This window comes from Peromyscus californicus, unplaced genomic scaffold (genome assembly GCF_007827085.1).
Source record: "Peromyscus californicus insignis strain IS unplaced genomic scaffold, ASM782708v3 Scaffold_11__1_contigs__length_118956290, whole genome shotgun sequence".
In the NCBI taxonomy this organism is placed as follows: Eukaryota; Metazoa; Chordata; class Mammalia; order Rodentia; family Cricetidae; genus Peromyscus; species Peromyscus californicus.
In genome coordinates this window covers 103,335,025-103,357,081 of record NW_026294402.1, presented here as the reverse complement: position 1 = coordinate 103,357,081, position 22,057 = coordinate 103,335,025, and the positions used below count along the sequence as shown (strand labels likewise).

The window sequence follows — 22,057 nt, the reverse complement described above, 5'->3', positions numbered from 1 at the left end:
AAGGAAAGACTAACAATCTCATTTTGCCATACACTGTTCGCATTCTTTTGCAGTTTGGCTAAAAACCTCGTCTCTAGAGCCATATACTTTATTTCATATTGCACCCTGACGTCAACACTGTGTCAACTCTAGGCAAACTAGTTGACTTCAATTTTCTTCTATTAGCACTTACCTCAGAGTTAACATGAAAGAATATGTTTGTGTAGTGCTTGGAAAAACACTTGAAAAACAGGCAGTATCATGTAATATTGACTAATTTTATTAAAATAACTAAGTGGGGCTGGTGAGATGGCAAAGTGGTTAAGAGCTGGCTGCTATTGCAGAGAAACGGTTCAATTCCCAGCACACACATGACAGCTCATAAGCACCTGTAACTCCAATCCAGGGGATCTGACAGCCTCTGTGGCAGCAGGCATACATGTGGTACATGTAAACAAAACACCCATATCCACATCAAATAAAAATAAATAAATCTAAAATAAATTGGAAGGAACTGAATAACTAAGTCACTACTAAAATTCAGAAATCCATTTTGCACACTTTTTCATCAAGTATCTAAGACAAAAACATGATCTGGGCCCAGGCAGAGCCACAATCCTATAATTCCAGTATTCAGGAAGTCAAATCAGGAGGATCAAGAGTTTAAGGCCAGGATGGGCTACATCATTCGACCTTGCCTCAAAAAACAAAAATAAGGGATGGGGACATAGTTCAGTTGGTAAAGTACTTGCTTGCCTAGCATGCACAAAGCCCTGGGTTTAGTCCCCAACACTACAGAAAAATGGCAAGAAGTTGCAGGTCTGTAACTTCAGCACTCAGGAGAGGGAGTCCAGAGAAATAGAAATTCAAGGTCATCTACAAGACCAGCAAAAGCAACTGACAGGCTTCAAAACAAAAGGGCCAATAATGGCTTAAGGGTAAAAATGCCTGTGACCTGAGTTCAATCCCCACAACATATATGATAGAAGAAAATAACTAACTCCCACAAACTGTCCTCTGACCTCCACACACACACGTGTCCTGGCATACACACACACAAGCACACAAACATGCAATAAATGAATGAGTGAATGAAAGAAAGTTTAAAAACATTCAAAAAGCCCAATGACCTATGGACACTAAGTTGACTGTCAACACTGCCTCTGCAGTATCCTCTTTTAGGCAGCCCCATCTTAAGAACAAAAGCAACCACAGATGAAAGAGTAACACAGACCAAGTGAAGTTTCTTGCCAAAAAGGGCTCTCAGTTGATCTCAAATGTCTGGAAAAGTGATTTGTTCCCCTGAGCCATCAGGCAAGAAACACTAGTCTCTTTTACTACTGAGATGTTCTACCTTATGCTACAGATTTCAGGTTTGTGGGTAATCATCTACTTTCTTCCATCTGACTCTAAAATTCCTGGCAGACAAAACTTAAATAGTTCGCATATGGCACACGCTTATATACTTTTTACATTTATAATTCAAGGTGTAACAGGAAGAGTTAAGAGTCTTTCTTCCGGGGCTGGAGAGATGGCCGAGTGATTAACAGAACTTGTTGCTCTTCCAGAGGATGTATATTCAAATCCCAGCACTCATGTCGGGCAGCTTACAAGTGCCTGTAACTCCAGCTTCAGGGGATTCAATACCGTCCTTTGACACACACCCCCCCAACACACACACAGGCAGACACATATATACATGAATAAAATTAAAGTTAAAAAGATTCTTTCTTCCTATTACATCTTTAACTCACAACCACAAAATGAACAATCTAGTTGATACACTAAGAAGTGTACTACTTTTCTCAAACTGTTAGTACACATCTTGGGAGGAATAAAAACTCTACATATACAGTGTCAACAGTGAAACCAAAGAAAAATAGACGGTCTTATGGCTATTAATTTACTGACATTATTAACATCTCTGTGGGGTGTTATATAAGTATAATATACAAATTATACTTTCGAACAAAACAATCCAATAACAATTATTTATAATAATGCATATATTGTGACTACTTTTCTCTACAAATACACAACAACATGGGACTGGAGAGATGACACAGCAGTTAACAGAGGACCTGAATTCAATTTCCACCTGCCTCTGCCCGAGTGTTGGGATTAAAGGCATGGGATACCACGCCTAGCCTGAAATTTATTCTTTTGCCCTTCTAACACATTTTTTGGGTTTTGTTTTTTTCGAGACAGGGATTCTCTGTGTTGCTCTGGCTGTCCTGGAACTCACTCTGTAGACCAGGCTTGCCTTGAACTCACAGACATCCACCTGTGTCTGCCTCACAAGTGCTATAACCATAATTTTTTTAAGACCGTCTTACCTTATAGCCCTGTTGGTTTGGAACTTGCTATATGAACCGGACTGGCCTTGAACTCACAGAGATCCTCAAGCATCTTCCTCCCAAGTGTTGGCATTTAAAAGTGTACCAACCACACCCAGCTTCAATAGATTCAAAGCAGGTTTTCAGTGTGAATGACCTGAAAATTACTGACTCACTATAGACACACAGAATGTATCAATCCTGGAACTTTCTTAAGAAGATGTACCTCATAATAAAGACCAAATAGTAGGGCTAGGCATGTTGATAAAATGCTACAGGGTTCAATCCCAAAAACTTTATAACTGGACATAGTGGTATATTAGGGAGGTTAAGACAGAAGGAGCAAAAGCACAAGGTCATCCTCAGCTACAAAGAAACTCGGGATACAGGAAACCTTGTCTTAAAAACACTCGGTATCTCACAGCAGTGGCACACACCTTTAGTCCTAGCACTCAGAAGAAGGCAGAGGCAGACAGATCTCTGTGAGTTCCAGGACAGCCAGGGCTACACAGAGAAACCCTGTCTTGAAAAACCAACCAACTGGGCTGGAGAGATGGCTCAGAGGCTAAGAGCTGGCCATTCTTCCAGAGGTCCTTAGTTCAATTCCCAGCAACCACATGGTGGCTCACAACCGTTTGTGTTCTGGTGTCCTCTTCTGGCCTGCAATATAGACATACATGCAGGCAGAACACTGTATACAGAATAAATAAATAAATCTTACAAAACAAACCAAACAAACAAAAACCCTCAATATTATATAAAGTTCACAACATGTAGGACTCTTGATTTAACAACAAACACCCTTCTGCTCTAAAGGGGACTAAAATGAGATTACGTGAGAACCTATTAACATATCTTCTACAATGCTGGTACATAATTCAGTTTTTCATCTCCATTATAAAGGGGATATAGTTTAAAATAGGATACTTGGTTCCCCAATGATGCAGGGCCAATAGGATGGCTTAGTAGATAAAGACACTTGCCACCAAGCCTCAACGGTCTGAGTATAAGTCTTCAATCCTTAGGACCTACAAGGCAGGAGAAAAGACCCAACTCCTACAAGTGACCTCAACATGCAAGCTATGGTGCATGAATTCCTGTATCTCTCTCTCTCTCTCTCTCTCTCTCTCTCTCTCTCTCTCTCTCTCTCTCTCACACACACACACACACACACACACACACACACACACAGAGAGAGAGAGAGACAGAGAGAGAGAGAGAGAGAGAGAGAGAGAGAGAGAGAGAGAGAGAGAGAGAGGAAGCTGAAGTAGCTAAAAGGGAGCTGCCTGTAAACGTCAGCACCGAGGTGACAGCATGAGGATGGCTTAGTTTCAGGTCAGCCTAGTCTGTATAGTGAGTTCCAGCCCACCTTGGGCTATGTAACATAGCAAGACCCTGTCTCAAAACACAATGGGTACTGGGGAGTGGTTCAATCAGTAAATACAAATATGAGTACCTGAGTTCAATCCCTAGTCAAGCACTGTAGCATGAGACTGTAACCCAAGCACCGGGGAGGCAGAGACGGGTAGATCCCTGGGGCTTGCAAGACAAACCAAGTAGTTCTCAATCTTCCTAATGCTGTGACCTTTAATACAGTTCCTCATGTTGTGATGACCTCCAACCATAAAATTATTTTCATTGCTACTTTTTAACTGTAATTTTGTTACTATTATGAATCACAATACCATCATATAAATATGTTTTCTGATGGTTTTAGGTGACCCCTGAGAAGGGGTCATTTGAAACACACACCCTAGGAGTCAAGTTAAATAGATGATTTTCAGGATCAATATGAGAACCTGTCTCAAAAACTAAGGAGTGTTACTAAAAGGTACTTGACGTTAAAATTCTGGTCTCCCACAACTACATGAACCAGGACACACATACATGACTATGTACATACACACCAAAACCAACAACAAAAAAAGTAAAAAGAAGGCTCAATTATTAAAGAACCTGCTTACAGTAGCCTAGCCAAATCCATGAGTTCCAGGTTCAATGAGAGCTCCTATCTCAAAAAATAAGGTGGAAACTGGGCAGTGGTGGCACAATGCCTTTAATCCCAGCACTCGGGAGGCAGAGGCAGGCAGATCTCTATCTACAGAGTGAAATCCAGGACAGGTACCAAAACTACACAGAAAACCCTGTCTGGGGGGGAGGGAATAAGAAAGTAAGAAAGACTGTGGTTGATATATTGTGCACCCCAATAAACTTATCTGGGGGTCAGAGAAAACAACAGCCATAATATTAAACACAGAGCTTAGGCAGTGGTAGCACACGCCTTTAATCCTAGCATTCCAGAGGCAGAGATCCATCTGGATCTCTGTGAGTTCAAAGCCACACTGGAAACAGCCAGGCATGGTAACTCACGCCTTTAATCCCAGGAAGTGATGGCAGGAAGCAGAAAGGTATTAAGGCATGAGGACCAGGAACTAGGCTGGTTAAGCTTTTAGGCTTTTGAGCAGCACAGTTCAGCTGAGATCCATTTGGATAAGGACTTAGAGGCTTCCAGTCTGAGGAAAGAGGATCAGTTGAGGAATTGGCGAGGTGAGGTGGCTGTGGCTTGTTCTGTTTCTCTGATCATTCAGCATTCACCCCAATACCTGGCTCCAGGTTTGTTTTTATTAATAAGAACTTTTAAGATTCGTGCTACAGAAGACCACATTACACCAACCTCTGGTCTATACACACACACACACACACACACACACACACACACACACACAGGAATATACACAAAAGCAAATGGAAGCCAGGCATTAATAGTAGTACACATCCATAATCCAAGCACATAAGTAGTATCTGCTATGAGTTTGAAGCCAGCCAGGCTACATAGTAAGACCTTGTTGCAAAGGAACAAAAACAGTAAAAGGAGTCCCTATTAACACAAACTGTGTCTGAAATACGGATTACAGGTGTTTGCTACAACTCCCTGGCTGTTCTGATTCTTTACAAATTTTAAACATTTACCACCTAAGAGCTGAGTCATTTGAGTATCTCCTCATCCTCTAATCAATTATACAAATCACATCTTTAAATTCTGCAATGATCATTTTCATAGCTATAAGCCTCTATATAGACTCATTAACAGCTCTGTTTTTTTTTTTTGTTTTTGTTTTGTTTTTTTAAGTTTATGTATGATAGAGAAATGCCTGGAGAGTGTGAGCCACAATGTGGGTGCTGGGAACTGAACCTGGTCTTCTAAAAAAACAACCAATGATTTTCACTGCTGAACCACACATAAAAAATAAGTATTTTCTAAAGCTAATTTTTTTTAGTAAAAACTAAAACTCTGCAGTAATCTAAAATTACAATCAGCTAACTCCATGTGGTGTTTCAAGGAAGAGCCAATGAACATTTGAGAATTAGCTCCCAATGTTCTAGACTAACTCCCTACGGGTCTATAAAATCAAAACCTAGGAGGGCGTGGTGGTGCACATGTTTAATCCCAGCACTCATGAGGCAGAGGCAGGAGGATCTTTGAGTTCAAGGCCAGTCTGGTCCAGTTCCAGGCTGCTATACAGAGAAATCCTGTCCCTCCACACCCCCCCCCCAAAAAAAGCCGGGCGGTGGTGGCACATGCCTTTAATCCCAGCACTTGGGAGGCAGAGGCAGGTGGATCTCTGTGAGTTCAAGGAAAGGTGCAAAGCTACACAGAGAAACCCTGTCTCAAAAAACAAAACAAAACAAAAACCCATTTATTTGTGTGTGTATATATATCCCCATGTGTGTAGAGGTCAGAGGACAATCTATTGGGATTTGATCTCCATCATTTGGGTTTCTGGGGATTGATCTCAACTGTAGACGATTGGTGACAAGTGCCTGTACTTGTTGAGCCATCCCCAATACAGAACTTAAAATTTTTACTATAAAAGGTTATTTGAAATAACTTTCCAAACCTGCAAATTTTTACAGAAAACACAGCTAGTTTTCATTTCTTGTCCTTTTAACTAACCTGCAAACTTCCAATTATCCATCACACTACAATATCCCAATAAACAAAAGTTCATCAAACTAGCTTCAACCTGATACACAAACGCTGCTTTGCAAAACAACAAAAAGACAAAACCTTATAGTACATTTTCCCCAAGAGTTCATGTGCTACACACACACACACACACACACACACACACACACACACACACACACACACACACACAAAGCTGGAACTCATTATGTACACCAGGCTGGCCATAGAACTCAAAGATCCATCTGTCTCTGCTTCCGAAATGTTGGGAGTGCTGGGAAGCTCTCTCTACCATTAAGTGCAGATAATCATTCACTTGTAATGCATTTTTTTTTAAGTGGGGCTGGGAATCAAACCCACGGCCTTGCACATACTAAGTATGTACTCTACCACTGATACAGCCTTAGCTCCTAGGTGTACTTAAAAAAAAAAATGTAAGCCAGGCTTAGTGGTGCCCACCTTTAATCCCAACATTTGGGAAGCAGAGGCAAATGGATCTTTGTGAGTTCCAGGACAGCCAGGGATACACAGATAAACCCTGTCTAAAAGTGTTAAGTTTTCAGTGAGACTCCACTGACCCATCTATATAACCACAATATTTTTCTTTGGTTTGAGACAAGGTTTCTCTGTGTAATAGCCCTGGCTGTTCTGGAACTCAATCTATAGACCAGGCTGGCCTTGAACTTACAGAGATTTGTCTGCCTCTGCCTCCCGAGTGCTGGGATTAAAGGTGTACACCACTACCGCCTGGCTCCACAACTATTTTTGGAAAATATGTTAACCTAGACGACATAGCAAGTTTGAAGCAAGCCTGGGATACACTAGCCTGGCTCAAAAATATTTTTTTTAATTAAACCAAGAATAAGGTATGTCAAAAATGGAATGAGGGAGGTGTTTCTTGCCCCAATGCCACATGCAATTTTGAAAATATTTCATGACACAGAAACATACATTAGATATGTAAATACAAAACAAAACAAAAAGATAGCTAATACAATTTTACTTGCATGTTCCAATATTGTTTAGTTATATATTAGGAGAAAAAAAACAGTCTAAAATATCAGAACACTAACAATTAGCTGATAAATGTAAGTTCATTTCTGTGTAATGCTCTACTTTATAAGTTGCATTAACAAGAAAAATAATTAAACAAGTCATCCCCCCCACTCCACCCACCCCCGTGTTATATGCAACAGTAAGACAAACACAATTCTTTTTGTGAGTAGTTTGTTTTTCCTAAAAAACTAACAAAATCACCAAACATCAAAAATTTACATAATGAAGGGTGTTAAAATCTTCAAGATGCTACTCACAAGACACAAAAGCTAAGCCTCCATAATAAACTACACACTAAACACTCAGAGACAAAAGACTCCTAATTAGTGCCAAGCCAAAGAAGAGGTGAAAAGCAGGAAAGAAATTAATTATAAGGCTTCTAAAAAACAAGAAGCTCTGGGAATATGTTGAGTACCCCTAGTACCTGCAAATCAGGTGAGATTTACAATGGAAAAAGAGAAAACACAGTAAAGCTCCTAGTAGGCAGAGTCTGTAAACAGCTCCCACCAATGGATCCAAGACACTTCCTTTCTCTATGCTGGTTTTCGGCCCCACTCCCCACTCTACCTGGTTTAGTAGAGTTGTTACTAACACAATGCCTTGTGTTAACATACAAACTACTATTTTATTACTAGAATACAATGATACTCATGGAAAAGACTTCTCAAAAAACATTTCTAAGGGTGCTTTTTCTTTTTTTCCATTTAGGTATTAAGAGATGATTCTAGCCAGGTGGTGGTGGTGGTGGTGGCGGCGGCGGCGGCAGCGGCAGCGCACGCCTGTATCTTTAATCCCAGCACTCAGAAGACAGAGGCAGGCGGATCTCTGTGAGTTTGATGCCAGCCTGTTCTACAGAGTGAGATTCAGGACAGCTAAGGGTGTTACACAGAGAAACCCTGTCTTGAAAAAACAAAAGAGAGAGAGAGAGAGAGAGAGAGAGAGAGAGAGAGAGAGAGAGAGAGAGAATGAATGAGAATGATTCTAGTACTCACCACACTCACCCCTTCTTGAGCCATTTATTTCCGCCTATTCGGGTTGGTTTATTTGACTAGTCAAGTACAGCAGTAAGAGGGGAAAGTGTATATAACAAGGAGTTCAATCTGTGACTGACTGCAACAATCAAGATAACTCGACACCTTTAGATTAGTCAAGTTTTTTGAAGTTTTGAATTTCCAAGAGAAGATAGCCCGAGCTGCCTCAGTTTCCAAGTTGCCTCTTTCTTGAGAGCCAAACCTCTTCCAAAGTACCTACTCTAATAATGGTTCCTCACAGCTTAGTCTGATTTAAAAATTGCATTTTCACATGCTAAAAAAAGACTAATTTTAAAAGTTAGCTATATTTGCTCTAAATAAGGTAAGTGATTACTATCAAAGCAGAGTGGAAAACCTACTTACAGGTACTAACCCACTACAGTTTGTCAAAAAAACTTTTGCCTGGGGACACTCATCCATCCAATACCTTTACTGAGAAACCCCAGATTTAAGAGCATTTTCATCAAAATTATATATAATCAAGGTTATATTTTTTAAACACATTTTCAACCAAAAATTTAAAATCCATATTTTTATCAAATACTGATGGGCTGTAAATTGGTACAACCACTTACATTGACTAGTAAAGTTAAAAATATTCCTTCCAGCGGGCGTGGTGGTGGTGGTGGTGGTGGTGGTGGTGGTGGTGGTGGTGCAGCACGCCTTTAATCCCAGCACTCGGGAGGCAGAGCCAGGCGATCTCTGCGAGTTCGAGGCCAGCCTGGGCTACAGAGCAAGCTCCAAGACAGGAACCAAAATTACACAGAGAAACTGCCCCCCCCCAAAAATATTCCTTCCATAAAACCAAGCAACCTTAACCTTAAATGTATATAACAACCAAATACATCCAAATGTTCACAAGAGCACTGATATCTATAAACTAGAAGTAATTTAATGTTTGCCAGCATGGGATATAAAATTATGGAATATCAACAAAACAGTACAGAAATGGACATCAACTACCAGAGCTGCACACATAAAAAACAATGATAAAAGCAGAAGATACAAAGTAAGCACAGGAGGCAGAGACAGGTGTATCTTTTTCCTGAGTTCAAAGCCAGCATGGTCTACATGGTGAATTCCAGAACAGCCAGAGGTACACAGTGACACCCCCGTCTAATAATAATCATAAAGCAACAGTGAGTGTGCGTATATACAAGATTTAAAAAAAAAAAAAAAAAAAACTATGTTTAGGGATACAAAGGTGGTAAATATGAAGACAAAAGACAAGATTATCAAGCTGAAGAGACGGTTTCAAAGTAGCTGAAGCATATTGGCTGCTCTTCCAGAGGCCCTGTGTTTGATTCCTGAACCCAAATATCAGCTGACAACTGCCTCGAACTCCAGTCCCAGAGGATCCAACACACTACCCTATTCTGGTTCTGAGGGCACTGTACGCACATAGTGCACAGACATATATGCAGACAAAACACCCATACACATTAAAAAAAAAAAATGAGATTGAGTTTAGCTGTTTCCAAGAACTGAGATGCTATGAGGAAGAACAGATACAGGGGTGATGGCATTCTATTTCTTAGATGTAGTTACACTAATCTGATCTGTAAACAGTACATAAATATTTCAGTCTTAAGGAAGGGTGTTGTAGTGTGCTTGTTTAGCCTGTACAAAGCCCAGGGTTTGATCTCCAACACACATAGCATGGGTTTGGTGGCAGCATACTTATAATCCAGCACCTGGGAGGCAGAGGCATGAGGATCAGAAGTTCAAGATCATGCTCCACAGCAACAAAATTCAGGCCAGCCCAAAACTCCTAAAACCCTATCTCAAAGAGAAAAAGATCAGCTTTCTAAGTAAGTGGGTCCAAAGAATCATTCCTTTTCCCCTTTGAAGAAAGCAAAAATTTACTCCTTTTTCTTCATGCAGCCAAGTCAGTTTAATGAGACAAACCACAACCCAGAGCCAGAGAAGTTAGTTTAGTGGTAAAGTGCATGCTTAGCATGTGCAAGACTCTAGGTTCAAAATAATAAAAATAAAACAAAAACAGAAATCACAATCAATTATAGAGGAAAATATTGAAGCTCAGAGGACTTACATCTGGAACTAAATGCAGGCGGGCAAAGAAAAGTTGTTGAGTAACGCCTCATTCTGAGGCCAACTCACAAACAGTCACAGATAAAGCATGGCCATTTAAAAAGCAGAGAAGTAAGAAGCACGGCACATCAAGTACAAACCTCTACTGACTACAAGCATGCAAGCTTACAGGAAGACATCCTTGATTTTGAAGCTGCTATAAAGGAGGACAGCCATACCCAAGTCCCTAACTGGGCTTTGATTTGTGTTGTTTTTACTTTTTCAAGTAACTCAAATTCACAGCAAAATTCAACCACTTTTTGAGCTTTTGTTTGGAGACACAACATCAACATAAGTTTTTTCAAGGAGATATGGAACTGTGTAAGTTCTTAGAGTAGAAAAATATCCCAAAGGACTGAAAGTTATCTACCAGGTAAATATTAGTTGATGGAAACATTGTTAAAGAAAAAAAATAAAAAATAAAAAAAAAAAAAGATAATCCAGAATAAGCAAGCTTAAAAGGTATAAAAAGTTTATAAATAAACTCAATAAACCTGACAGTTTTTGTTTTTATTTTTAAACCATTTAGGTTCTTAGCTGATGCTTTGCAATGTTGATCCTGCACATTGGGGTGACTTAGATTTTAAGGGACCACTGTCCAAGCAACAGTTTCCCACCTGCAGTTTTCTAGTAGCTAACGTTTCTAGCAGACAACACCAAGAATGAATGACAGGATTTGTAAAGTTTCAATATTACTGAGGGGGAAAGGGGGTAACGGACTGCACACATACTTCCAGCATATGAATGATTTTAACTCACCAGTCACCATGTTGCATGTATGTCTGCTGCTTGTCCTGAGTTCTTAAGACTTCTAACATTCTGAAGAAGATAGAACAAAGAAGTTCCTTCCATCCTCAGCCTCTTTTTAAGTTTTAACTTTGTTCTTAAAAAAATACAGTGTATTAAAAAAAAAAAAACATTACTATCAAATTTGATTTCCACTATTACTCCTTTTAGCTTGCTTTTCCTCAACCTTGATGGACCGAAACTGTATAATAAACTAACAGATGTTTTGTGTTTAAAAAAAGAGGTGCATATTTCTTCTTCACAAACCTAGAATTTCCTTGACACCAGATCACAGCGCTGGGACAAAAAAAAAAGCTGAGAAGGACTTAGGTCACTTGGTTCTTATAGTGACACGGGCAGATTTTAGAAATTTCTGCTGAATACTTTAGAAATTACAAAGAAAAAAGCAAATCATTGATCAAGTTTATCAACGTTAAGAACTGGTCCTTATTCGGAACAGAAAACAAGTCCCTCCCACCCATGCGGGGGGGGGGGGGGGCGCCTACATTTAAGGATTTAAAGCGGAATTTTAAAGCTCGGAGAGTTTGGTACTATACACATTTGAAGATCTCTTTCCGGAGCGCAGCGGTGACGTGTATCAACTGCGCTTATGGACGAATTGGTTTCTGATGGGAGAAAAGCAGGCACTAACGAAGGGCCTTGTAATGTTAACCTCTCCTCGGCACAAAGCACCAGGACAAGGTGAAAAAACCCAAGGGAACCCAATGCCCTCTCTGGCCGAGAGAACTCGGTTTCCGAAGCAAGGTAGCACCCTCCCCAAGCACCCACCCAGTACACGGGCCTCGCTTAAATAACAGCATTCTTCAGTTAGGACGAGCAATTTCTGTCTGCCTCACAGAAGAGCGGAGCCGCAAGCCAGACAGCAAAGCCGCTAGGTTTCTCTGCAGACCTAGGCCACCGCTGCCCGGGACGTCACCGGAGCGGGAAGGGCCCAACAACCCTCCACGTTCCCCCTCGAAGCAAGTCGGCCGTCCGCCGGGCTGCCGGCCCTCCGCGCAGAAGGGGCGTCTGCGCGCACTCGGGACAGCACGACCCACCAACAGCAGGGCGCGCGCCGCAAAACCGGGGGTCGCGGACAGGCGCGCGCCCCGGAAGCCGCTCTAGCCCACGGGCCACAGCTGAGAGCCAACGGGAACGCGCACGTCGAGCGGCTACGCGCAATGGGAGGACCGCACAGCGCGCGCGTTACCGCGGGGTTAAAAAAAAAAAAAAAAACAACACAACACACGCTCGTGCGCGCGCCCGCCGCTGCGCGCCCTCGTGCGCCGCGCCCACCCCGATCCCAGGCCCGCCCCTCCCCCACCCGCGGGGCGGAGGCACGCGGGCCGAGGGACGCTCTCCGTTCCCGGGCCGCCCCGAGGTCGCCTGGGCCCAGCGGCAGCGGTCCGCCCGCCCCCGCCCGCCCGCCCGCCGTTGTGTGGAGTGGGCCTGTTGCCCGAGCCCCACAGCCTGGCTGCATCCCCGCCCCCACCGGAGCCCTCACCCGGCGACGCCACCGCCGCCGCTGCCTCCGCTCTGCCCGCCGGCCCCGCTTCACCGCCCGGGGCCTCGGTTCTGCCGTCGCTGCTCCAAGACCGACAGGATTTTCTCCTCACAGCTCCCTGGGCGCCATCTTACATTCAACCCTCACAACCAATGGGAGCTGAGTGCCCCTCTCGCGAGAATCGAAGCGTCGGATCCCGCGAGAGCTGCCGGTCAGGCTTAAAGGGAACGCTTCTGACTGAAAGGGAGGCTGGTGGAACTGAAGAGTGGATCCCTGGTTGTTGAAAGGAGCGCCACGCCCATGGACGCCCCTCCGTGGCGGGGAGGAGCCTAGGCCCGGGGTTCAGTACCCCGGGGTTATTTTGCTCCTGCCCGAGGTCTGGAGGCGTGCTTCTTAAACCCACCTACGGCGTCCCGCTTGCGCCTCCCCTAGCTGCACAGCTCTTCGCGAGGCGTGGCCCGGCCTACCTCGGCCTCGTGGTTAAGGTGGCCCCCCCCAAACCCCTCAGCTGGGCCCAGACTTAACATTTGTACCACATCTGGGAAATGCTCGGAGTTGCTGAGACTCTGGAGAAAACCGCTTCTGGAATGCTCGCCATCAGCTACCGTCAGAGATCAGCTACCGCAGTCAGGTCCACCTTAAAGCGGGCCTTGGGTAGTGAGTGTTTGTATACAGGGAAAATGTGGAAGGCTTTTAAAGCTGCAGGCACTCACCTACAGCCTCAGCAGCAGCTCACTTCAACCCAGGGAGCCATCAGCCTGGTCGGGCTTTCGGCCTTCTGCACGTGTTCTTGTCCTGGCAAACTCTCCAGTCTCCAGACTCCTCAGAAGTCATTTTCTGAGATGGGGTCAACCTAAAGTGCAGCTTGGTCAGGAACCTCAGCACTGTAGGCATCCAGGGAGACTGCTTGGGTTTCTAAGCTTAGAGCCACAACAGCATGTCTCACTTTGCTTGAGCAGTAGACAGTTTTGTTGTTTTTTTTTTCTGAATGATCATACTGGGGATCATGCCTCTCTTGATCTGCCTGGCCCCACAGACACAAACCTAAACCTCTCCATAGGGCTGGTAACTGTGGAGCAGCATCTCCAGGGCCCTTAGATCTAATCCCAGCCATGGGCCTGCCTTTGAGAACCAAGAAGTACACTAGTGGTTTTGTCCCTACCCCAGTTCTGGGGAAGCCCATTCTTTCGGACTACCAGTGTCACACAGCATGTCTTCAGGGTGCTCAAATACTAGAAAAGCAAACAACACAGACTCCATGGAGATTTAGTTATTCTTTATTGAAATGGAGTATGGGGTGGTGAGGGTACCCCCAGCCTCCAGGATGAGGTAGGTTCACATGTTTTCAGTTCACACTTTTCCTGGATCTTCCTTCAGTGTGACAGTTCGGTTGAAGATAAGCTGAAAGGCAAGAAAAATGACCAACAGCCCAGAACCAGGCCCCTTCCTCTCCCTCCCACCAAGGAGGTCATCAAGGGACAGAACATCATGGTTCTCATAACTCTGTAATATTGGATATAGAACTAGATGACTGTGCTGTGTCTTAGTTTCATGAGGATTATGATAACCTCTAAGCATACATGCTACTTTGAAGAGTAAAAAAATTAGGATCTCTATAAAATTGTGTGCTCTATAAAATTGTGTGACCTAACCCTAACCCTCTGAACCAGTTTCCTCAAAAGTAATCCATGAATACCCATCCCTTAACTGGGGAAAGCTAAGGGAATGTAGGGAGTGTTTATTACAGTGAACAGCTGCCAACATCAGTACTGCAGAAAGGTGTAGCTGGGTCAAGTTATGCACCTGTCCTTGTTGGCTATCTGGGTCAACAGAGAAGTATCCAAGGCGCTCAAACTGAAACTTGTCCAAGGGCTTTGCCAAAGCCACAGAGCGGTCCACTAATGCTCCTTCCACCACTTGTAACGATGCCTGCAGACAGGGAATTCAAGTAGCTATACAGCTCAGAGGCCCACCACCCTCGACTCACACTCCATGAGCCTACCGGGTTCAGGTCACTTAGGAATCCACCAGGCACTTCAACAGGGTCTTCGGGGTTCTTGTGCTGGAATCTGTGACCAGAGTGAAAATCAGGCCCCAGCTGGAGAGCCACAGCATGCAGTTTCCATCTTGTGACTGCCCCAATGCCAGTTATGTTCACTCACAGTCGCTCATAGAGGCGAATCTCACACACCAGAGGCTGTGACACCCAGTGAATAAAGGCCTTGGGCTTCTCTCCAGAATCAGCTCTTCTACAAGTCACCTCCAAGCATTCCACACAGCCACTAGAGCCCTAGAAGGGAGGAAGATGCAACCAGCCCAGGGAACCAACACTAAGACTGTTGGCTATGCACAGTACACACAGGGCTTGACCCGAGCAGGCACTGTCCGGAAAGACTGCAGCTGCCTCTTACCTTGACAACACGCTGCAGTTCGATGACGTAGCCAGTGTGTCTCAGGCCCACGGGCTGGCCCAAGGCCAGGCGCTTATAGCCTGGTTCTGACTCCTAGAGAAAAGGAGCATGGAAGTTACAGAAGCTGCAAACATCAGGCAATGCAAGGCTTCTCCCAACCCCATGTCTGTCAGGGACTGGTTCACGGTAAAGCAGGAAGGACATGGACGTACAGAAAGGATGAGGGTACTAAAAGACACCTCAAAACAGACATACTAGTAAACCCCTCTTTACCTCCTTAAAGTCAGTTCTCTCAATGAAGATAGTGGAAGCAAAAGGGACCTGATGGAAGCCCTTGGTCTCATCAGCTGGGAAATTGGGCACTTGGATGTCCAAGGGCTGTAGCAGGAGATAGGTATCTGAGTCATCCCAGCTACTAGGACCCCCATGCCCAGGCATGTATGTACCCATGCACTCACACACACACTGAGGTAGGCCCACCTTAGGAGCAGGAAAGTTAGTGATGACAACTTGTAGCGGCTCCAGCACAGCCATGGCTCGTGGAGCTGTGTCATTCAGTACATCACGCACGCAGGCTTCCAGAAGATGTGGTTCCATTGTGGTCTGTGCCACTGTCACCCCCACCTGTCAGGAAAACTCATCAGTCATAGCCACACCACAAAGCCACACTTGGCCTGTTTCTGCCCACTCAGTCTACTGGATTATACCCGAGCACAGAAGTTATTGATGGCCTCAGGTGGAAAACCTCGGCGTCGTAGGGCTGTAAGTGTGAAGAGCCGTGGATCGTCCCAGTCCCTATGAATAAGAGGATGGTCAAAAGACCTTAAACAGCACAAGTCCTACAACCTTAGCGAACCCAGGGTCCATACCTACCGAACAGCACCAGCTGCTACAAGCTGGAGAATCTTCCGCTTTGAGACAACAGCATAGTGCAAGTTGAGACGGCCATATTCCCACTGAACAGGGCAATAGACATCCAGCGCATTACATAACCAAAAGTAGGAAGACCGTCTAGGATGGAAGAGTAGGGTTAGAACTGGCCACCTGTGCAGCCAGGGAGAGACCACAGAAAAGGCACTAGAGGCAATCGAGAGGAAGCAGCGGGGGAAAAACACTTAATGCCAAGTCTGAAGAGCCGAGTTGTATCCCTGGAACCTACTTAGTGAAAGGAGCACACACTCACTCACATGCATAGACACACTCTAAACAAAAAGGAATCCCCCTGACCCTACCCACCCCATAACCTCAGCCTCCTCACCGAGCCTGGAATTCCTTGGTACACAGTGAGTGGGTGATGTGCTCAATGGAGTCACAAAGACAGTGTGTGTAGTCGTAGGTGGGATAGATGCACCTGTGGAACATAGGCAGTAGACCCCACCAGCCAGTCCCTCTGCCCTATCCCATTGGCTATTGCTCTAATCCACAGCCCTGCTACCTCACCACCCCTCCCCATGCCAATATGTACCATTTCTCCCCTGTGCGATGGTGTGGTGTATACTTGACTCGATATGCCACAGGGTCCATCTTGCCATCCTCCATCACCAACTTCATTCGAAGTGTCGCCTCACCTTCTGCAAACTTGCCCTTGCGCATTGCCTGAGGAGAACAAGAGCTCAGCCTAGCTCTAAACACAAGAGCATCTCATCCTTAGCACACTGGCCTACCCAAACCAAGCCGCCCTTCTGAGATGTCACCTCAAAGAGCAGCAGTGACTCCTCAATAGGACGCTCCCTCCATGGTGAAGGCAAAGAGTTGTGGCCTTTGAGCTCCTCTACTCTCTGGTGACACACATAAGCTTGACCCCTGTGAAAAAGGGATATGAATGTGCAGGTGGCCTCTGACCTAGTAGTCAGCTTACCTGGCTCAACATTATGGGTGGGCCTGGCCTCACCTGTGGATGAGTTCCACAGCCCAGGCATACAGCTGGTCAAAATAGTCAGAGGCATACGTCACTTTGTAAGGTGTATAACCTGGGGCAGTAGAGTCATAGTATGAGCAGCCAGCAAGAAACACTAACTGGCAAAGCCATGGCCCACAGAGAGGTCCACTCACCGCCAGCCCTGCCCAGGCCTCACCAATCCATACCCAGCCAAGTCACCATGTCATAAATAGCAGTGAAGAATTTTGCTTCTTCCTTCTCAGGGTTGGTGTCATCAAAGCGCAGAAAACAGATACCATTGTTGGCCTGGAAGAGTGGGAGCATCTGTGAGCTCCTACATATCCATCAGCCCTATAGTCCACATCATCAAACTCAGACGTTGTCAGAGCTCAAGCTTATCGAAATATAAAGTACAGCCAGGGAGAGAGTTCAGCAGATCAAAGCAGTTGCTACACAAGCCGTAGGACCTGAGTGTGATCTGAAAAATCATGATGGAAAGAACCAACTCTCAGTTTTTTCTTTGATGTCCACCAATGTGCAACAGCATGAGTGTGCATGAGTGCATGCACAAGTGCAGGTGTGTGTACACACATCCGCAATTGCCCTGGCTGTCCTGGAAGCATGCACAACACGTGCAGGTGTGTGTACACACATCCGCAATTGCCCTGGCTGTCCTGGAAGCATGCCCAAGTGCAGGTGTGTGTATACACATCTGCAATTGCCCTGGCTGTCCTGGAACTCACTCTGTAGACCAGGCTGGCCTCAAACTCAGAGATCTGCCTTCCTCTGCCTCCTGAGTGCTGGGGTGGAAGGTGTGTGCCACCACCTCCCAGCCTGAAGAATATTTTTTTTAATTAATGTCTTCTTTTGATGGCCCACACTAAAAAATTTAAAAGTTAAGTAAAAGCTATTCAAGAAATTCATCATTCACAGGACATAGTGGTAAATACCTTTAATCCTAGCACTTGAGAAGCAGAGGCAGGCAATCTCTATGATTTCAAAGCCAGCCAGAATATGCAGTAAATCCCTATCTAAAGAACCATTTTAGTTCACCATTTCCTGAGGATAACTCTTACATATGGTTTCCCTCTATGGCCTCTGTCATCAGCTACAAAAGGCAAAACAGAACTATGTCTTTCTGGAATCCAGTCATGGGAGCAGCCAATGATCATATTACTTGCCAGAGACAGAGACACATACTTACCTTGGCATAGCCAAAGTTGAAATTGATGGCTTTGGCATGTCCAATATGCAGGATTCCATTGGGCTCTGGGGGGAACCGCGTTCGTACCTGAGTGAAGGGAATGGGATAGAGGAAATGAGATCAGAGCTCAGACCACCCTGCAGAAACAGATGCTCTTTCCTAAGGAGGTCATGGTGATAGGTGAGATGAGGCAGGAGAGAGGCAGCTTAGGCACATAAGCCAGTGTTTGCTTGGCCCCATCCCTACACACCTGTCCTCCAGTGATCTCTAGGTGCTGCTTCAGCAGATCCATAGTATGCGGAGTGGTCACATAGCCTGGAGTCTTGTAGTTTTCACCTGCCAGGAGCAGAACAAATCTGATGACCAGGCTGGCAGCCAAGGATCCTGACTACAAACCTGGCTGTAATGCTAATCACCAGCCCACCCCAGAGTTTCAAAGTACTCCCTTACCTGGTTTATGAAACTTAAGGGCCTCCCCCCGGAGCTGCTCCATTAGAGACAAGGCCTGGCCAGCAACCTCACCTACAGGGAAGAAATCAAGAACCCTGCCTACTAGATATAACTACCATACCCAGCTCAGAAAAATATCCATGGCTGCTATCAACACCCTGAAACCAGATCTGAACAGGCCCCTCTTCTCCAATTCCCAGAGACAAGAGCTATAGAGCCAAACTCCTCAGGTCTCTAAGGCCAGTCTCTGGGCAAAGGGAACAAAGGAAACTCCAGGAATCCCAGTCTTGAGAAAAACAGGTAGATAAATAAAGATGAGGGCCTGAGAAGCCTGTGCTGTAAGGTCCCTCAGACAGAATGTCCGGAAGTCAGAAGCTGAATATACCAGGAGCCTCACTCCGGCTTCTCACCATTCTCCACCACAACTTTTGCTGTCTTCCGGTCTGTTTCTTCCAGCCGGGCCTTTGCCGCCTAAGAGAAGCATAGAAATCACATCAGACTCTCTTTGGGCAAGACCTGCTGATGAACAGATTCAGGCAACCCCTTCTCCAGCCGTAGGTCTCACAATATTTCTACTTCACCCACAGGGATCCTGAGCAGCGCCCAGCCTCACCTTGGGCTTCTTCTCCAGATCGGCTTCCATCTTGGGACCCAGAAGGTGGAGGACCTGAGCGGATATCAGAGTCAAGAGTAGACAGTGTCCTCTCTCAAGAACCTCCTGATGGAGCCCTTCCTGCCTCTCTGCCAGCACCACGAGAGCCTATCTAGTCCATCTCACCTTATCTCTTCATGTGTTTCTTTTCTTGTTATTTGAGACAGGGTCTCATTATGTAGCCTTAGCTAGCCTGGAACTCACTATGTAGACCAGGTTATCCTTGAACTCATAAAGACCTGCCTGCCTCTGCCCACGAGGCTTCCTCATGCGTTTCTACTAGCCTTGAATGCTTTTCCTTTCTGAGGGCTTATCCTGGGCCCAGGTAACAAACGTTGCCATCTACAGAGAAATAATGTGGGCCCAGCATCAAGAAAAACAGTCTACCTCAGTCGTCATCATCTTGTGATACTTTGCCAGCGTATCAAGATGAAGGCCACATCACCCATTTGTGGGAAGAGGAAACCGAGCTTAAACCGAGCTTCACAGAAAGTGATTCATCCTAACTCTGAGGCCCAAGTCAGGTACTACCCCCCACTCCACACTGGGCTCTACTATCTCTGTCAGATTAAGAACAGGGTCTCCTTCCTCTTTAGCCCTCAGTGGGTTCTAGCTTCAGCTTAGGGAGGTACCCACCTGCATATCCACTTCGTGCTTGATCATTTTGCCATCTGCCCATCTGAGTGCTGCCCGAGCCTCTCCTAAGAGTATGGGCACAAGAAGCTGCAGGGAGGCAAAAGGGGCTACTTCTTCCCCTCCTCCTCAAGGAAGTCCTAGCTGACACAGGAATCAGAACCTTGGCCCAGTCAGAACATTTAAAGTGTTCCTTGCTCACCCTCCCACCTCCCTCTCATAAATGTACAGATTAGAAGGCACAACCAGAATGCTCAACCTCTAAGTAACTCCCTGCCCAGATTCCACTCACCCATCAACAGCCCCATGTTGAAACGGTATCGTTCCACCAGGAGCTGGGAACGATGCCTATTTATGGTGGCCTCCACCTGCAGAAAGCCAAACCATATGGTTCAGGAATGCCTCTTCTGAAACATTCTGGATACCCGCGCTCTTGCTCTAGGTCTGGGTAGAGAAGCTACAGCACTTTTCCAGGGCCACAACTAGGAGACATCTGAAGCCTGGGGGAAAGAACTTACAGCTTCCTCAATCTGTTCTGGTGTCACCACCACACCCACACCACATTCCTGCTCGAAGTCCTCAGTATCGATGGGATCCAGGGGATGACTCCGCACATATTCAAGAGCAGCTAAAAAAGGAAAGGCAATTGGACATCTCAGCTCCAAGAAGTGGATAAATACATAGAGCCTTAATGCCATGTAACTTCAACTATTTTGGCTACGTGGATGCCTAAGAGGTTAAGCCCTGGCACCATTGGAAAGAAGTCCTAAGGCTACAGGAAAGAGAGGCATGTGTTCTGAAGCAGGCCTCTCGTTGTGATAATTCTCCTAGCAATACCAAGGGTCTCCCCCTCCATGCCCCAGTGCCTGTCCAGAACCTGATATCCAGAAAGCAACTGGGGAACTTGACAGAAAAAACAAACAGGAGACTTGGCTGAAGGGAGGGATGGAAGGTGGAACTGGTAATACAGGCAGGGGTCTCACCGCTCAGCTGGAGCTCAGTGTGGATCTTCTTATTGGCTATATAGCTCACAAGGAAAGAAAGACGCCGGGTATCCCTGAGTCGGGAGGCCAAGCCATACAGCAGAGTCCCGGTAGCCTTGTCAATGGCAGAGCCCAGAGTCCGCTGCGCCTGGAGTCAGAGGGATCAGGAAAAAAGCCCCATGCCCAAGAGAGTTAGGATGAATCACTTTACTGTGAAGCTTAGTTTCCTCTTCCCACATGCAACAGCGGGAAACCCGGAGCAAATCAAGATCTGGACCCAGTCCCACGTTGCTTTGGAGCACAAGAGGCAGCTGAGGTCATGGGGAAAGGGACTCGCACCTGGGTCGCCGCCTCCCGCAGCTGAGTGCTCAGAGCCGCGTTCTTGAGCGTCTCGCGCGCCTTGTTTTCGCTCAGGCCGAGGCCGGTGAACAACGTCAGGGAATCCGGAGTAGCCATAGCAGAGACACCGGAAACCAAAAGAAACTTTAGGCCGCGTCTGCACAGCGACCTTCGCTCACTAACCAATCAGAATAAGAAGCCTGGAAGAGACCCAATAGTGGCCTTTCTCAGAGAGAGGGGCGGGGCCCGCCAGCTAGTCAACGCCATTTAAGAGCCGGAGAGCGCCCGGACCGGCTTTTCCGGGCAGTTGGTTTCCGCCTCTCTGGCTGTAGGCAGCTGGCAGGGTGGAGTCCACGCGATTTTAGAAATGTGCCTCGGGCGTGTAGAGTGAAAGTGTTTAGAAACAAAGCAGACTCAGCCTTAGCCACTTCTCACTCCGCCCTAGGAATCCAACCCCATCCTGTTCTCGGAGAGCAAAAGTGAGTTCCGGTCGCGTTTTTCAACGTCACAGCTTTTGAGTTGTCATGGAAACAGATGACAAAATGAATTCCAGATTTTCCCGGTCCAGATCACTGCAGAAAATGTGTAAAATGGCCTATTTGGGGCCACCTAACCTGGCACTTTTTTTTTTTTTTTTTTTTTTTTTTTTTGGTTTTTCGAGACAGGGTTTCTCTGTGTAGCTTTGCGCCTTTCCTGGAACTCGCTTTGGAGACCAGGCTGTCCTCGAACTCACAGAGATCCGCCTGGCTCTGCCTC

General features: G+C 45.7%; 2 protein-coding genes across 4 annotated transcripts in view; both read right to left on the bottom strand.

Moving 5' to 3' along the window:
- The window catches only part of Qrich1 (glutamine rich 1), a 40,947-nt gene extending 27,054 nt beyond the window's left edge, over positions 1 to 13,893 (bottom strand). Inside the window, exons 1-2 of one of the 3 annotated variants that reach the window (XM_052721141.1) lie at positions 12,751 to 13,893; positions 11,220 to 11,279 (exon numbers count right to left, since the gene is read on the bottom strand). The gene's annotated coding sequence lies outside the window, so the exon portion shown is untranslated. Of the gene's footprint in view, positions 1 to 11,219; positions 11,280 to 12,035; positions 12,416 to 12,750 lie in introns of those variants that run through there. The other 2 variants (XM_052721162.1, XM_052721152.1) reach the window with 2 other exon arrangements.
- Positions 13,894 to 14,011: 118 nt separating this feature from the next.
- Positions 14,012 to 21,733, bottom strand: Qars1 (glutaminyl-tRNA synthetase 1). Its single transcript, XM_052721175.1, has 24 exons — positions 21,302 to 21,733; positions 20,963 to 21,110; positions 20,498 to 20,607; positions 20,272 to 20,347; positions 19,983 to 20,047; positions 19,308 to 19,361; positions 19,105 to 19,165; positions 18,695 to 18,766; positions 18,495 to 18,580; positions 18,245 to 18,331; positions 17,247 to 17,346; positions 17,053 to 17,131; positions 16,856 to 16,964; positions 16,627 to 16,757; positions 16,420 to 16,512; positions 16,035 to 16,172; positions 15,869 to 15,956; positions 15,642 to 15,785; positions 15,435 to 15,539; positions 15,162 to 15,254; positions 14,913 to 15,040; positions 14,753 to 14,819; positions 14,554 to 14,679; positions 14,012 to 14,151 (listed from the first exon to the last, which is right to left on the bottom strand). The coding sequence occupies exons 1-24, from the start codon at positions 21,416 to 21,418 to the stop codon at positions 14,101 to 14,103; spliced, it is 2,328 nt and encodes a 775-aa protein (XP_052577135.1). The 5' UTR covers positions 21,419 to 21,733; the 3' UTR covers positions 14,012 to 14,100.
- Between the last annotated feature and the right edge of the window lie 324 nt (positions 21,734 to 22,057).

Excerpts from the sequence above, each read along its gene's own strand:
- Qars1 (XM_052721175.1), bottom strand. The coding sequence starts at position 21,418 with ATGGCTACTCCGGATTCCCTGACGTTGTTCACCGGCCTCGGCCTGAGC. Across the intron at positions 18,581-18,694 it reads CCTTAAGTTTCATAAACCAG|GTGAAAACTACAAGACTCCA; the intron begins GTAAGGGAGTAC and ends TGCTCCTGGCAG. Across the intron at positions 15,957-16,034 it reads GTAGCAGCTGGTGCTGTTCG|GGACTGGGACGATCCACGGC; the intron begins GTAGGTATGGAC and ends TCTTATTCATAG.